The 18,304-nt window shown below is 43.6% G+C and overlaps 1 protein-coding gene across 1 annotated transcript in view; it reads left to right on the top strand.

The window, feature by feature from the left end:
- The window catches only part of LOC129820739 (AF4/FMR2 family member 3-like), a 45,674-nt gene that overhangs the window by 10,520 nt on the left and 16,850 nt on the right, over positions 1–18,304 (top strand). The window contains exons 3-6 of the mRNA XM_055877653.1: positions 14,563–14,637; positions 14,723–14,750; positions 15,276–15,333; positions 16,406–16,457. Of these exons, the coding sequence (XP_055733628.1) occupies positions 14,563–14,637; positions 14,723–14,750; positions 15,276–15,333; positions 16,406–16,457 (213 nt within the window). The remainder of the gene's footprint in view (positions 1–14,562; positions 14,638–14,722; positions 14,751–15,275; positions 15,334–16,405; positions 16,458–18,304) is intronic.

The following is an 18,304-nucleotide window of genomic DNA, read 5'->3' as shown; positions in this document are numbered from 1 at the left end:
TCTCACATCTCTATCTACATGTTCATCTCTCTGCTGTTCTCTCACATCTCTATCTACATGTTCATCTCTCTGCTGTTCTCACACGTCTCTATCTACATGTTCATCTCTCTGCTGTTCTCACATCTCTATCTACATGTCCATCTCTCTGCTGTTCTCACATCTCTATCTACATGTTCATCTCTCTGCTGTTCTCACATCTCTATCTACATGTCCATCTCTCTGCTGTTCTCACACGTCTCCATCTACATGTCCATCTCTCTGCTGTTCTCACACGTCTCTATCTTCATGTTCATCTCTCTGCTGTTCTCACACATCTCTATCTACATGTCCATCTCTCTGCTGTTCTCACACATCTCTATCTACATGTCCATCTCTCTGCTGTTCTCACACATCTCTATCTACATGTTCATCTCTCTGCTGTTCTCACACATCTCTATCTACATGTCCATCTCTCTGCTGTTCTCACACATCTCTATCTACATGTCCATCTCTCTGCTGTTCTCACACATCTCTATCTACATGTTCATCTCTCTGCTGTTCTCACATCTCTATCTACATGTCCATCTCTCTGCTGTTCTCTCACATCTCTATCTACATGTTCATCTCTCTGCTGTTCTCACATCTCTATCTACATGTTCATCTCTCTGCTGTTCTCACATCTCTATCTACATGTTCATCTCTCTGCTGTTCTCACACATCTCTATCTACATGTCCATCTCTCTGCTGTTCTCACATCTCTATCTACATGTTCATCTCTCTGCTGTTCTCACATCTCTCTGCTGTTCTCTCATCTCTATCTACATGTCCATCTCTCTGCTGTTCTCTCATCTCTATCTACATGTTCATCTCTCTGCTGTTCTCTCATCTCTATCTACATGTCCATCTCTCTGCTGTTCTCTCATCTCTATCTACATGTTCATCTCTATGCTGTTCTCTCATCTCTATCTACATGTTCATCTCTCTGCTGTTCTCACATCTCTATCTACATGTCCATCTCTCTGCTGTTCTCACACATCTCTATCTACATGTTCATTTCTCTGCTGTTCTCACATCTCTATCTACATGTCCATCTCTCTGCTGTTCTCACATCTCTATCTACATGTCCATCTCTCTGCTGTTCTCACACATCTCTATCTACATGTTCATTTCTCTGCTGTTCTCACATCTCTATCTACATGTCCATCTCTCTGCTGTTCTCACACGTCTCCATCTACATGTCCATCTCTCTGCTGTTCTCACACGTCTCTATCTTCATGTTCATCTCTGCTGTTCTCTCACATATCTATCTACATGTCCATCTCTCTGCTGTTCTGACACATCTCTATCTACATGTTCATCTCTCTGCTGTTCTCACATCTCTATCTACATGTCCATCTCTCTGCTGTTCTCTCACATCTCTATCTGCATGTTCATCTCTCTGCTGTTCTCACATCTCTATCTACATGTTCATCTCTCTGCTGTTCTCACATCTCTATCTACATGTCCATCTCTCTGCTGTTCTCACATCTCTATCTACATGTTCATCTCTCTGCTGTTCTCACATCTCTCTGCTGTTCTCACATCTCTATCTACATGTTCATCTCTCTGCTGTTCTCACACATCTCTATCTACATGTCCATCTCTCTGCTGTTCTCTCATCTCTATGTACATGTCCATCTCTCTGCTGTTCTCTCATCTCTATCTACATGTTCATCTCTCTGCTGTTCTCTCATCTCTATCTACATGTCCATCTCTCTGCTGTTCTCTCATCTCTATCTACATGTCCATCTCTCTGCTGTTCTCTCATCTCTATCTACATGTTCATCTCTCTGCTGTTCTCTCATCTCTATCTACATGTTCATCTCTCTGCTGTTCTCTCACATCTCTATCTACATGTTCATCTCTCTGCTGTTCTCACACGTATCTATCTACATGTTCATCTCTCTGCTGTTCTCTCACATCTCTATCTACATGTTCATCTCTCTGCTGTTCTCACATCTCTCTGCTGTTCTCACATCTCTATCTACATGTTCATCTCTCTGCTGTTCTCACACATCTCTATCTACATGTCCATCTCTCTGCTGTTCTCTCATCTCTATCTACATGCCCATCTCTCTGCTGTTCTCTCATCTCTATCTACATGTTCATCTCTCTGCTGTTCTCTCATCTCTATCTACATGTCCATCTCTCTGCTGTTCTCTCATCTCTATCTACATGTTCATCTCTCTGCTGTTCTCATCTCTATCTACATGTTCATCTCTATGCTGTTCTCTCATCTCTATCTACATGTTCATCTCTCTGCTGTTCTCTCACATCTCTATCTACATGTTCATCTCTCTGCTGTTCTCACACGTCTCTATCTACATGTCCATCTCTCTGCTGTTCTCTCACATCTCTATCTACATGTCCATCTCTCTGCTGTTTTCACATCTCTATCTACATGTTCATCTCTCTGCTGTTCTCTCACATCTCTATCTACATGTTCATCTCTGCTGTTCTCACATCTCTATCTACATGTTCATCTCTCTGCTGTTCTCACATCTCTATCTACATGTCCATCTCTCTGCTGTTCTCACACATCTCTATCTACATGTTCATCTCTCTGCTGTTCTCTCACATCTCTATCTACATGTTCATCTCTCTGCTGTTCTCACACGTCTCTATCTACATGTTCATCTCTCTGCTGTTCTCACACGTCTCTATCTACATGTTCATCTCTCTGCTGTTCTCACATCTCTATCTACATGTTCATCTCTCTGCTGTTCTCACATCTCTATCTACATGTTCATCTCTCTGCTGTTCTCACATCTCTATCTACATGTCCATCTCTCTGCTGTTCTCACACATCTCTATCTACATGTCCATCTCTCTGCTGTTCTCACACATCTCTATCTACATGTCCATCTCTCTGCTGTTCTCACACATCTCTATCTACATGTTCATCTCTCTGCTGTTCTCACATCTCTATCTACATGTCCATCTCTCTGCTGTTCTCACATCTCTATCTACATGTTCATCTCTCTGCTGTTCTCACACATCTCTATCTACATGTCCATCTCTCTGCTGTTCTCACATCTCTATCTACATGTTCATCTCTCTGCTGTTCTCACATCTCTCTGCTGTTCTCACATCTCTATCTACATGTTCATCTCTCTGCTGTTCTCTCATCTCTATCTACATGTCCATCTCTCTGCTGTTCTCTCATCTCTATCTACATGTTCATCTCTCTGCTGTTCTCTCATCTCTATCTACATGTCCATCTCTCTGCTGTTCTCTCATCTCTATCTACATGTTCATCTCTATGCTGTTCTCTCATCTCTATCTACATGTTCATCTCTCTGCTGTTCTCTCACATCTCTATCTACATGTTCATCTCTCTGCTGTTCTCACACGTCTCTATCTACATGTTCATCTCTCTGCTGTTCTCACATCTCTATATACATGTTCATCTCTCTGCTGTTCTCACATCTCTATCTACATGTTCATCTCTCTGCTGTTCTCACACATCTCTATCTACATGTTCATCTCTCTGCTGTTCTCACACATCTCTATCTACATGTCCATCTCTCTGCTGTTCTCACACATCTCTATCTACATGTCCATCTCTCTGCTGTTCTCACACATCTCTATCTACATGTTCATCTCTCTGCTGTTCTCACATCTCTATCTACATGTCCATCTCTCTGCTGTTCTCTCACATCTCTATCTACATGTTCATCTCTCTGCTGTTCTCACATCTTTATCTACATGTTCATCTCTCTGCTGTTCTCACACATCTCTATCTACATGTCCATCTCTCTGCTGTTCTCACATCTCTATCTACATGTTCATCTCTCTGCTGTTCTCACATCTCTCTGCTGTTCTCACATCTCTATCTACATGTTAATCTCTCTGCTGTTCTCTCATCTCTATCTACATGTCCATCTCTCTGCTGTTCTCTCATCTCTATCTACATGTTCATCTCTCTGCTGTTCTCTCATCTCTATCTACATGTTCATCTCTCTGCTGTTCTCACATCTCTATCTACATGTTCATCTCTCTGCTGTTCTCACATCTCTATCTACATGTCCATCTCTCTGCTGTTCTCACATCTCTATCTACATGTTCATCTCTCTGCTGTTCTCACATCTCTCTGCTGTTCTCACATCTCTATCTACATGTTCATCTCTCTGCTGTTCTCACACATCTCTATCTACATGTCCATCTCTCTGCTGTTCTCTCATCTCTATCTACATGTTCATCTCTCTGCTGTTCTCATCTCTATCTACATGTTCATCTCTATGCTGTTCTCTCATCTCTATCTACATGTTCATCTCTCTGCTGTTCTCACATCTCTATCTACATGTTCATCTCTCTGCTGTTCTCACACGTCTTTATCTACATGTTTATCTCTCTGCTGTTCTCTCACATCTCTATCTACATGTTCATCTCTGCTGTTCTCACATCTCTATCTACATGTTCATCTCTCTGCTGTTCTCTCATCTCTATCTACATGCCCATCTCTCTGCTGTTCTCTCATCTCTATCTACATGTTCATCTCTCTGCTGTTCTCTCATCTCTATCTACATGTCCATCTCTCTGCTGTTCTCTCATCTCTATCTACATGTTCATCTCTCTGCTGTTCTCATCTCTATCTACATGTTCATCTCTATGCTGTTCTCTCATCTCTATCTACATGTTCATCTCTCTGCTGTTCTCTCACATCTCTATCTACATGTTCATCTCTCTGCTGTTCTCACACGTCTCTATCTACATGTCCATCTCTCTGCTGTTCTCTCACATCTCTATCTACATGTCCATCTCTCTGCTGTTTTCACATCTCTATCTACATGTTCATCTCTCTGCTGTTCTCTCACATCTCTATCTACATGTTCATCTCTGCTGTTCTCACATCTCTATCTACATGTTCATCTCTCTGCTGTTCTCACATCTCTATCTACATGTCCATCTCTCTGCTGTTCTCACACATCTCTATCTACATGTTCATCTCTCTGCTGTTCTCTCACATCTCTATCTACATGTTCATCTCTCTGCTGTTCTCACACGTCTCTATCTACATGTTCATCTCTCTGCTGTTCTCACATCTCTATCTACATGTCCATCTCTCTGCTGTTCTCACATCTCTATCTACATGTTCATCTCTCTGCTGTTCTCACATCTCTATCTACATGTTCATCTCTCTGCTGTTCTCACATCTCTATCTACATGTCCATCTCTCTGCTGTTCTCACACATCTCTATCTACATGTCCATCTCTCTGCTGTTCTCACACATCTCTATCTACATGTCCATCTCTCTGCTGTTCTCACACATCTCTATCTACATGTTCATCTCTCTGCTGTTCTCACATCTCTATCTACATGTCCATCTCTCTGCTGTTCTCACATCTCTATCTACATGTTCATCTCTCTGCTGTTCTCACACATCTCTATCTACATGTCCATCTCTCTGCTGTTCTCACATCTCTATCTACATGTTCATCTCTCTGCTGTTCTCACATCTCTCTGCTGTTCTCACATCTCTATCTACATGTTCATCTCTCTGCTGTTCTCTCATCTCTATCTACATGTCCATCTCTCTGCTGTTCTCTCATCTCTATCTACATGTTCATCTCTCTGCTGTTCTCTCATCTCTATCTACATGTCCATCTCTCTGCTGTTCTCTCATCTCTATCTACATGTTCATCTCTATGCTGTTCTCTCATCTCTATCTACATGTTCATCTCTCTGCTGTTCTCTCACATCTCTATCTACATGTTCATCTCTCTGCTGTTCTCACACGTCTCTATCTACATGTTCATCTCTCTGCTGTTCTCACATCTCTATATACATGTTCATCTCTCTGCTGTTCTCACATCTCTATCTACATGTTCATCTCTCTGCTGTTCTCACACATCTCTATCTACATGTTCATCTCTCTGCTGTTCTCACACATCTCTATCTACATGTCCATCTCTCTGCTGTTCTCACACATCTCTATCTACATGTCCATCTCTCTGCTGTTCTCACACATCTCTATCTACATGTTCATCTCTCTGCTGTTCTCACATCTCTATCTACATGTCCATCTCTCTGCTGTTCTCTCACATCTCTATCTACATGTTCATCTCTCTGCTGTTCTCACATCTTTATCTACATGTTCATCTCTCTGCTGTTCTCACACATCTCTATCTACATGTCCATCTCTCTGCTGTTCTCACATCTCTATCTACATGTTCATCTCTCTGCTGTTCTCACATCTCTCTGCTGTTCTCACATCTCTATCTACATGTTAATCTCTCTGCTGTTCTCTCATCTCTATCTACATGTCCATCTCTCTGCTGTTCTCTCATCTCTATCTACATGTTCATCTCTCTGCTGTTCTCTCATCTCTATCTACATGTTCATCTCTCTGCTGTTCTCACATCTCTATCTACATGTTCATCTCTCTGCTGTTCTCACATCTCTATCTACATGTCCATCTCTCTGCTGTTCTCACATCTCTATCTACATGTTCATCTCTCTGCTGTTCTCACATCTCTCTGCTGTTCTCACATCTCTATCTACATGTTCATCTCTCTGCTGTTCTCACACATCTCTATCTACATGTCCATCTCTCTGCTGTTCTCTCATCTCTATCTACATGTTCATCTCTCTGCTGTTCTCATCTCTATCTACATGTTCATCTCTATGCTGTTCTCTCATCTCTATCTACATGTTCATCTCTCTGCTGTTCTCACATCTCTATCTACATGTTCATCTCTCTGCTGTTCTCACACGTCTTTATCTACATGTTTATCTCTCTGCTGTTCTCTCACATCTCTATCTACATGTTCATCTCTGCTGTTCTCACATCTCTATCTACATGTTCATCTCTCTGCTGTTCTCACATCTCTATCTACATGTCCATCTCTCTGCTGTTCTCTCACATCTCTATCTACATGTCCATCTCTCTGCTGTTTTCACATCTCTATCTACATGTTCATCTCTCTGCTGTTCTCTCACATCTCTATCTACATGTTCATCTCTGCTGTTCTCACATCTCTATCTACATGTTCATCTCTCTGCTGTTCTCACATCTCTATCTACATGTCCATCTCTCTGCTGTTCTCACACATCTCTATCTACATGTTCATCTCTCTGCTGTTCTCTCACATCTCTATCTACATGTTCATCTCTCTGCTGTTCTCACACGTCTCTATCTACATGTTCATCTCTCTGCTGTTCTCACACGTCTCTATCTACATGTTCATCTCTCTGCTGTTCTCACACGTCTCTATCTACATGTTCATCTCTCTGCTGTTCTCACATCTCTATCTACATGTCCATCTCTCTGCTGTTCTCACATCTCTATCTACATGTTCATCTCTCTGCTGTTCTCACATCTCTATCTACATGTTCATCTCTCTGCTGTTCTCACATCTCTATCTACATGTCCATCTCTCTGCTGTTCTCACACGTCTCCATCTACATGTCCATCTCTCTGCTGTTCTCACACGTCTCTATCTTCATGTTCATCTCTCTGCTGTTCTCACACATCTCTATCTACATGTCCATCTCTCTGCTGTTCTCACACATCTCTATCTACATGTCCATCTCTCTGCTGTTCTCACACATCTCTATCTACATGTTCATCTCTCTGCTGTTCTCACATCTCTATCTACATGTCCATCTCTCTGCTGTTCTCTCACATCTCTATCTACATGTTCATCTCTCTGCTGTTCTCACATCTCTATCTACATGTTCATCTCTCTGCTGTTCTCACACATCTCTATCTACATGTCCATCTCTCTGCTGTTCTCACATCTCTATCTACATGTTCATCTCTCTGCTGTTCTCACATCTCTCTGCTGTTCTCACATCTCTATCTACATGTTCATCTCTCTGCTGTTCTCTCATCTCTATCTACATGTCCATCTCTCTGCTGTTCTCTCATCTCTATCTACATGTTCATCTCTCTGCTGTTCTCTCATGTCTATCTACATGTCCATCTCTCTGCTGTTCTCTCATCTCTATCTACATGTTCATCTCTATGCTGTTCTCTCATCTCTATCTACATGTTCATCTCTCTGCTGTTCTCTCACATCTCTATCTACATGTTCATCTCTCTGCTGTTCTCACATCTCTATCTACATGTCCATCTCTCTGCTGTTCTCACATCTCTATCTACATGTTCATCTCTCTGCTGTTCTCACACATCTCTATCTACATGTCCATCTCTCTGCTGTTCTCACATCTCTATCTACATGTTCATCTCTCTGCTGTTCTCACATCTCTCTGCTGTTCTCACATCTCTATCTACATGTTCATCTCTCTGCTGTTCTCTCATCTCTATCTACATGTCCATCTCTCTGCTGTTCTCTCATCTCTATCTACATGTTCATCTTTCTGCTGTTCTCTCATCTCTATCTACATGTCCATCTCTCTGCTGTTCTCTCATCTCTATCTACATGTTCATCTCTATGCTGTTCTCTCATCTCTATCTACATGTTCATCTCTCTGCTGTTCTCTCACATCTCTATCTACATGTTCATCTCTCTGCTGTTCTCACACGTCTCTATCTACATGTTCATCTCTCTGCTGTTCTCACATCTCTATCTACATGTTCATCTCTCTGCTGTTCTCACATCTCTATCTACATGTTCATCTCTCTGCTGTTCTCACACATCTCTATCTACATGTTCATCTCTCTGCTGTTCTCACACATCTCTATCTACATGTCCATCTCTCTGCTGTTCTCACACATCTCTATCTACATGTCCATCTCTCTGCTGTTCTCACACATCTCTATCTACATGTTCATCTCTCTGCTGTTCTCACATCTCTATCTACATGTCCATCTCTCTGCTGTTCTCTCACATCTCTATCTACATGTTCATCTCTCTGCTGTTCTCACATCTTTATCTACATGTTCATCTCTCTGCTGTTCTCACACATCTCTATCTACATGTCCATCTCTCTGCTGTTCTCACATCTCTATCTACATGTTCATCTCTCTGCTGTTCTCACATCTCTCTGCTGTTCTCACATCTCTATCTACATGTTAATCTCTCTGCTGTTCTCTCATCTCTATCTACATGTCCATCTCTCTGCTGTTCTCTCATCTCTATCTACATGTTCATCTCTCTGCTGTTCTCTCATCTCTATCTACATGTTCATCTCTCTGCTGTTCTCACATCTCTATCTACATGTTCATCTCTCTGCTGTTCTCACATCTCTATCTACATGTCCATCTCTCTGCTGTTCTCACATCTCTATCTACATGTTCATCTCTCTGCTGTTCTCACATCTCTCTGCTGTTCTCACATCTCTATCTACATGTTCATCTCTCTGCTGTTCTCACACATCTCTATCTACATGTCCATCTCTCTGCTGTTCTCTCATCTCTATCTACATGTTCATCTCTCTGCTGTTCTCATCTCTATCTACATGTTCATCTCTATGCTGTTCTCTCATCTCTATCTACATGTTCATCTCTCTGCTGTTCTCACATCTCTATCTACATGTTCATCTCTCTGCTGTTCTCACACGTCTCTATCTACATGTTCATCTCTCTGCTGTTCTCTCACATCTCTATCTACATGTTCATCTCTGCTGTTCTCACATCTCTATCTACATGTTCATCTCTCTGCTGTTCTCACATCTCTATCTACATGTCCATCTCTCTGCTGTTCTCTCACATCTCTATCTACATGTCCATCTCTCTGCTGTTTTCACATCTCTATCTACATGTTCATCTCTCTGCTGTTCTCTCACATCTCTATCTACATGTTCATCTCTGCTGTTCTCACATCTCTATCTACATGTTCATCTCTCTGCTGTTCTCACATCTCTATCTACATGTCCATCTCTCTGCTGTTCTCACACATCTCTATCTACATGTTCATCTCTCTGCTGTTCTCTCACATCTCTATCTACATGTTCATCTCTCTGCTGTTCTCACACGTCTCTATCTACATGTTCATCTCTCTGCTGTTCTCACATCTCTATCTACATGTCCATCTCTCTGCTGTTCTCACATCTCTATCTACATGTTCATCTCTCTGCTGTTCTCACATCTCTATCTACATGTTCATCTCTCTGCTGTTCTCACATCTCTATCTACATGTCCATCTCTCTGCTGTTCTCACACGTCTCCATCTACATGTCCATCTCTCTGCTGTTCTCACACGTCTCTATCTTCATGTTCATCTCTCTGCTGTTCTCACACATCTCTATCTACATGTCCATCTCTCTGCTGTTCTCACACATCTCTATCTACATGTCCATCTCTCTGCTGTTCTCACACATCTCTATCTACATGTTCATCTCTCTGCTGTTCTCACATCTCTATCTACATGTCCATCTCTCTGCTGTTCTCTCACATCTCTATCTACATGTTCATCTCTCTGCTGTTCTCACATCTCTATCTACATGTTCATCTCTCTGCTGTTCTCACACATCTCTATCTACATGTCCATCTCTCTGCTGTTCTCACATCTCTATCTACATGTTCATCTCTCTGCTGTTCTCACATCTCTCTGCTGTTCTCACATCTCTATCTACATGTTCATCTCTCTGCTGTTCTCTCATCTCTATCTACATGTCCATCTCTCTGCTGTTCTCTCATCTCTATCTACATGTTCATCTCTCTGCTGTTCTCTCATCTCTATCTACATGTCCATCTCTCTGCTGTTCTCTCATCTCTATCTACATGTTCATCTCTATGCTGTTCTCTCATCTCTATCTACATGTTCATCTCTCTGCTGTTCTCTCACATCTCTATCTACATGTTCATCTCTCTGCTGTTCTCACACGTCTCTATCTACATGTTCATCTCTCTGCTGTTCTCTCACATCTCTATCTACATGTTCATCTCTGCTGTTCTCACATCTCTATCTACATGTTCATCTCTCTGCTGTTCTCACATCTCTATCTACATGTCCATCTCTCTGCTGTTCTCACACATCTCTATCTACATGTTCATCTCTCTGCTGTTCTCTCACATCTCTATCTACATGTTCATCTCTCTGCTGTTCTCACACGTCTCTATCTACATGTTCATCTCTCTGCTGTTCTCACACGTCTCTATCTACATGTTCATCTCTCTGCTGTTCTCACATCTCTATCTACATGTTCATCTCTCTGCTGTTCTCACACATCTCTATCTACATGTTCATCTCTCTGCTGTTCTCACACATCTCTATCTACATGTTCATCTCTCTGCTGTTCTCTCACATCTCTATCTACATGTTCATCTCTCTGCTGTTCTCACACGTCTCTATCTACATGTTCATCTCTCTGCTGTTCTCACATCTCTATCTACATGTTCATCTCTCTGCTGTTCTCACATCTCTATCTACATGTTCATCTCTCTGCTGTTCTCACATCTCTATCTACATGTTCATCTCTCTGCTGTTCTCACATCTCTATCTACGTGTTCATCTCTCTGCTGTTCTCTCATCTCTATGTACATGTTCATCTCACTGCTGTTCTCACACATCTCTATCTACATGTTCATCTCTCTGCTGTTCTCTCATCTCTATCTACATGTTCATCTCTCTGCTGTTCTCTCACATCTCTATCTACATGTTCATCTCTCTGCTGTTCTCTCACATCTCTATCTACATGTTCATCTCTCTGCTGTTCTCTCATCTCTATCTACATGTTCATCTCTCTGCTGTTCTCACATCTCTATCTACATGTTCATCTCTCTGCTGTTCTCACACATCTCTATCTACATGTTCATCTCTCTGCTGTTCTCACACATCTCTATCTACATGTTCATCTCTCTGCTGTTCTCTCACATCTCTATCTACATGTTCATCTCTCTGCTGTTCTCACACGTCTCTATCTACATGTTCATCTCTCTGCTGTTCTCACATCTCTATCTACATGTTCATCTCTCTGCTGTTCTCACATCTCTATCTACATGTTCATCTCTCTGCTGTTCTCACATCTCTATCTACATGTTAATCTCTCTGCTGTTCTCACATCTCTATCTACATGTTCATCTCTCTGCTATTCTCACACATCTCTATCTACATGTTCATCTCTCTGCTGTTCTCACAAGTCTCTATCTACATGTTCATCTCTCTGCTGTTCTCTCACATCTCTATCTACATGTTCATCTCTCTGCTGTTCTCACATCTCTATCTACATGTCCATCTCTCTGCTGTTCTCACATCTCTATCTACATGTTCATCTCTCTGCTGTTCTCTCACATCTCTATCTACATGTTCATCTCTCTGCTGTTCTCACACTCATCCCTGTTTGCATGGACACTCAAATGTACAGAAAGTACCTCCTCCTTCTCCAAACAGCTAGGCTGCCCACGACAACTGAAACACGCACACATACACACCAAATCAGAACAGATAAGGCCTGACCTTTTCCAGAGCCTGTTTCCTGTTCAATGGTGACGCAAAAGACAGCATGGACTTGGCACACAGACAAACAAACTTCTTTCTGCCATGAATTATTGATTCCTACTAAATAACTTCTCCTAACATGGCTGCTTTGTTTTTGTCAGTCAATCTAATCAGTTGTATGTGATGAGGACTGGAACAAAGACAGTGTAGTGGCAGATCTCTCTCTCTGTAGCTGGCCGGCTGGCTTCCTCTTCAGCACTGGGCTCCTGTCTGCAGATAGAACAGACAGTGTTCAGTGTACTATCCTGTCTTATAATCACCCTGATGATTATCACCCCGACGATTATCACCCCGATCATCACAAACCCTTTCCTTCCTCTGGCAGATCAATGCTTCAGGGACATTGTCGCAAACACACGCACGCACGCGCACATACGCACATGCACAGGCATACACATGCTCACACACACACACACAAATATGCACAAAACACACAGAAGTGGGTGTACAATACACACAAAGTGTCAGGAACAGACGGGTTGTCTCTCAAAACACATCACAACCACAATAGACTAAGAACCTGTTTCACACTGTGTATAGGCTGTATCATTACACCTCTGAATTCACACACACACTGTCTGTCTGTCTGTCTGTCTGTCTGTCTGTCTGTCTGTCTGTCTGTCTGTCTGTCTGTCTGTCTGTATCTCTGTATCTCTGTATCTCTGTCTCTCTGTCTCTCTGTCTCTCTGTCTCTGTTTGTGTGTCCTGTCTGTCTGTCTCTGCCTGCGTCTATGTTTGTGTGTCTGTCTGTCTCTGTCTCTGTCTCTGTCTCTGTCTCTGTCTGCCTGTGTCTATGTGTGTCTGTCTGTCTGTCTGTCTGTCTGTCTGTCTGTCTGTCTGTCTGTCTGTCTGTCTCTGCCTGCGTCTATGTTTGTGTGTCTGTCTGTCTGTCTGTCTGTCTGTGTCTGCCTGCGTCTATGTTTGTGTGTCTGTCTGTCTGTCGGCCTGCGTCTATGTTTGTGTGTCTATGTTTGTGTGCGTGCATGTGTCTGTGTGGGTTTATCACAATCTACATATTTTTCAGACACCCTACAAGCCCTCTCACCACCCCTCAACCCTCAGCCCTCTCATCACCCCTCAGCCCTCTCATCACCCCTCAGCCCTCTCATCACCCCTTAGCCCTCTCATCACCCCTCAGCCCTCTCATCACCCCTCAGCCCTCTCATCACCCCTCAGCCCTCTCATCATCCCTCAGCCCTCTCATCATCCCTCAGCCCTCTCATCATCCCTTAGCCCTCTTATCATCCCTTAGCCCTCTCATCACCCCTCAGCCCTCTCATCACCCCTCAGCCCTCTCATCACCCCTCAGCCCTCTCATCACCCCTCAGCCCTCTCATCACCCCTCAGCCCTCTCATCACCCCTCAGCCCTCTCATCACCCCTCAGCCCTCTCATCACCCCTCCGCCCTCTCATCACCCCTCAGCCCTCTCATCATCCCTCTCATCACCCCTCAGCCCTCTCATCACCCCTCAGCCCTCTCATCATCCCTCTCATCACCCCTCAGCCCTCTCATCACCCCTCAGCCCTCTCATCATCCCTCTCATCACCCCTCAGCCCTCTCATCACCCCTCAGCCCTCTCATCAGCCCTCTCACCAGCCCTCTCATCAGCCCTCAACCCTCTCATCACCCCTCAGCCCTCTCATCAGCCCTCTCATCAGCCCTCTCATAAGCCCTCAGCCCTCTCATCAGCCCTCAGCCCTCTCACACCCTCATGTCTTTCAGGTCAAGGGTTAGAGTTAGGACATAACCAATCACATGTTTGTCTAAAGCTAGGTTAAGTTCAATGGCTAAAGCCCATAGTGATGTGGTCCAGGCATTAAGCAGGGAAGTGGAGAGTAATCTGTAACCTGAGTAATCAAGCATTTCGCTACACCCGCAATAACATCTGCTAAACATGTGTATGTGACCAATACAATTTGATTGGATTTGAATGAGTCATAATAAATACCACAACACTCCCTCTAGTGGCATGTTTTAGAATGAGTCATGAGAAATACCACAACACTCCCTCTAGTGGCAGATACCTTCTATTGGTCAAGATATCCTCATAGGGCACTGCAGCCTGTACCATGAGTCAACCCCCAGAAGACTCTCATTCTAATACTGCAGAGTGTGTGTGTGCAGATGCTTCTCTATAAGCGTGGTAAAGTCTATCCATCTCTGTGACCTCTGACCTCTAAACTTTCTCCCCCCAGGACATGACCCATTCCTGGCCGTCCCAGCAACCCTCAGGAGGGAGTCAGGTCCAGCGCTTCCCCTATAACCCTAAGGTAGGGCTGTCTGTGTCTGTGTGTCTGTCTGTGTCTGTGTGTGTGTGTGTGTCTTTAATTTCTCTCTCTCTCTCGCTCTCTTTAGGAAGCAAAGCAGCACACAACTCAGCAACGTATGTATTCACACTCCAGTGTGTGTTTTTGTCCCGTGTGAATATGTCTGTAACCTTTCCCTGTCATGTTATACCGGATATGTATAGCGTGGCAATGTGTGTGTGTCTTCACTCCTGTGTCTCTCTCTCGTCTCTCTCTCTCTCTCTCTCTCTCTCTCTCTCTCTCTCTCTCTCATCTCTCTCTCTCTCTCTCTCTCTCTCTCATCTCTCTCTCTCTCTGTCTCTCTCTCTCTCTGTCTCTCTCTCTCTCTGTCTCTCTCTCTCTCTCTCTCTCTCTCTCTCTCTCTCTCTCTCTCTCTCTCTCTCTCTCTCTCTCTCTCTCTCTCTCTCTCTCTCTCTCTCTCTCTCTCTCTCTCTCTCTCTCTCTCTCTCTCTCTCTCTCTCTCTCTCTCTCTCTCTCTCTGTTTCTCTCTCTCTCTCTCTCTGTTTCTCTCTCTCTCTCTCTCTGTTTCTCTCTCTCTCTCTCTCTGTTTCTCTCTCACTTCTCTCTCATATGTGTCTCTCTCTCACCTCTCTCTCTCGCAGCTTGGGAGAATGTGCAGCAGCTGAGGATGACCCAGCCTCACGTGGCGCCTCACAAATCGTAAGTGGGACATGAGAAACATGATCTACCTAAGGTCACCGAACACTGGGGCCATGAGCCGGGCTGTGATCCTCGCATACACACAAACACGCACACACACACACACTTACAAACCGACACACACAGAGGGAGTAGTACTAATCGGACAGTTTTAGTTGTGCAGCCAACATGGCATTAAAACACCAGGATACCAGTCCAAAGGTGACCTGACATTTGTGTGAACTTCTTCAGATGCAGAACAGTCTCCTGGCTTATTAACTCTTTATATCCTCTGTCAGAGATGACATATCATACATCATTACTGGACTGGATACAGCCTCTGTCAGTCATACCTCATTACCCCCTCACAACTAGACTGGATACAGCCTCTGTCAGTCATACCTCATTACCCCCTCACAACTAGACTGGATACAGCCTCTGTCAGTCATACCTCATTACCCCCTCACAACTAGACTGGATACAGCCTTTGTCAGTCATACCTCATTACCCCCTCACAACTAGACTGGATACAGCCTCTGTCAGTCATACCTCATTACCCCCTCACAACTAGACTGGATACAGCCTCTGTCAGTCATACCTCATTACCCCTTCAGAACTAGACTGGATACAGCCTCTGTCAGTCATACCTCATTACCCCTTCAGAACTAGACTGGATACAGCCTCTGTCAGTCTTACCTCATTACCCCTTCAGAACTAGACTGGATACAGCCTCTGTCAGTCATACCTCATTACCCCCTCACAACTAGACTGGATACAGCCTCTGTCAGTCATACCTCATTACCCCTTCACAACTAGACTGGATACAGCCTCTGTCAGTCATACCTCATTACCCCCTCACAACTAGACTGGATACAGCCTCTGTCAGTCATACCTCATTACCCCCTCACAACTAGACTGGATACAGCATCTGTCAGTCTTACCTCATTACCCCTTCACAACTAGACTGGATACAGCCTCTGTCAGTCTTACCTCATTACCCCCTCACAACTAGACTGGATACAACCTCTGTCTACTTCATCCTTTCATTTACTTTAGTCTTTCTCTTTACGTATGGTTTTAATTTTTTCCCCAGCATGCTCGCTGATGACTTGAAGCTCAGCAGTGACGAGGAGGATGCTGACAAGGTATGGACGCCCCAGATCATTCTACAAACCTTTCAGAAGATTTTAGCAATATTTCAGACTCTCTCTCCGCCCTCCGTCTTTCCTCCCTATCTCCTCCCTCCTTTCACCATTCCTCTCTGCTCCCTCCAACACTCCTCTAGCCCCCTCCCGTTTGGCTTCTGCACAGTAAAAGAAAGAAGACAAACTTGTATTTTAGTAACTAATAACAAATACATTTGTAACTGAGTAATGTGGCTACATCCCTTATTTAAAGTTGTATTATCTGGAAGGGGTGGGAGGAAGAGAGAATATTGAGAGAGGGGTAGAAGATTGAGAGGGAGTCCTGCAGTGAGTTTGGTGAGGGGCCAGGCCTGGGGGGACTGGGAGAGAGCGAGAATAGCATGCGAAATGGCATTTTGAGATAACATTACTACACACAGATCATAAACGTAATGTTAGCTAGCTAACAGTGAGCTGTACCTAGAAAACAACTTTCTGACAAATTTAGAAACGTATAATATCTGTAGACTCTTACCTGTATACACGGATGAATACTTCACGGCAGACTGCAACCCCTTTATAAGACATCCTCTGTTGTTTCTGTTTTGTTTGTACAGCTTGACCTGTGGTGTCACTCTGGTTCACACTGACCGTGTGAAATGCCATAAGAATCATCTTAAGCTTCAGCCCCACCCAAACTCTGACCATTTTACTCGCCCTAGCAGAGCTGGTTAGGCTGTTTTCATGTTATTTTTCAGTTTTTTTGCCAACGTTTACTGACACCGGCCATCTTCAACCGGTGTTGAGCGTTTGTCACGACTTCCGCCGAAGTCGGTTCCTCTCCTTGTTCGTTCGGCGGTCAACGTCACCGGTCTTCTAGCCATCGCCGATTCACCTTTCATTTTCCATTTGTTTTGTCTTGTTTTCCCACACCTGGTTTACATTCCCTCATTACTTGTTGTGCATATAACCCTCTGTTCCCCCCATTTCTGTGTGTGAAATTGTTTAATGTCAGGTGGGTACGCTTCCGGCTAATGTACGCCGGGTTTTGTTTTGTACCCGTGCTTTGTGTTGTGGCAGCCGGTACTTTGTACTTGGTTGTGTGTACTTTGTGCTGCCTCACTTGTTCTTTGGGCATTGGTTTTGTGACGCGGTTGCGTCCTGTTTTAATAATTTCCTGAGTAAAGTGCTTTGTCCACTCATCTCTGCTCTCCTGCGCCTGACTTCCATGCACCAGCTACACCCACCGGTTGACAGCGTTCGTAAATTCATCAGTTATTCTGCATTCTGGTACACTTAGACGAGAGTGCTTTGAAACAGTTGTTGCAGTGACATTCTATTGAAATTGATACTTGCATAGTGGAGTCTTTTGTTAAGTTTTACTAAGCAATACATTAAAAAAAGCCACGTTAGACAGGATTACCTTCACATAATGACCAAATATAGCACGCTTCTGTCAAATAGACAATCCGAACTCATCTCTCGGCATGTCCAGCCCACTCATTATCTCAGCCAATCATGGCTAGTGGGAAGGTTGCTGACTTTTTTTCTGTGGCTTAATCATCTAGTCTTGTAATTTAATTGTATTCGTATTTACAAATGGCATACAGGTTTGTAATTAAGGAAAATTAAAGTTTACAAGTTCGAGACATTTCTGCCAAAAAAGCACATTTTGATTTAAAGAAAAGTTTACGTTCAAACGGTTCTCCTGTGAAGTAGTGACATGCACATAGTTTCCTGAAACGGGTCACATATTGTTTTCACCTATCCAATGGCAGGTCAATATGGGCAGCACAGGGTTTACACTACTTGCTCATGGTTACACGCTAATGAATGATGCCAGTCTCTCTTGTCTCCTTTTCTGTCAT

Source organism: Salvelinus fontinalis, chromosome 23 (genome assembly GCF_029448725.1).
Source record: "Salvelinus fontinalis isolate EN_2023a chromosome 23, ASM2944872v1, whole genome shotgun sequence".
NCBI lineage: Eukaryota > Metazoa > Chordata > Actinopteri > Salmoniformes > Salmonidae > Salvelinus > Salvelinus fontinalis.
The sequence above is the reverse complement of the archived record's forward strand: the minus strand, read 5'-3'. Positions and strand labels throughout refer to the sequence as shown.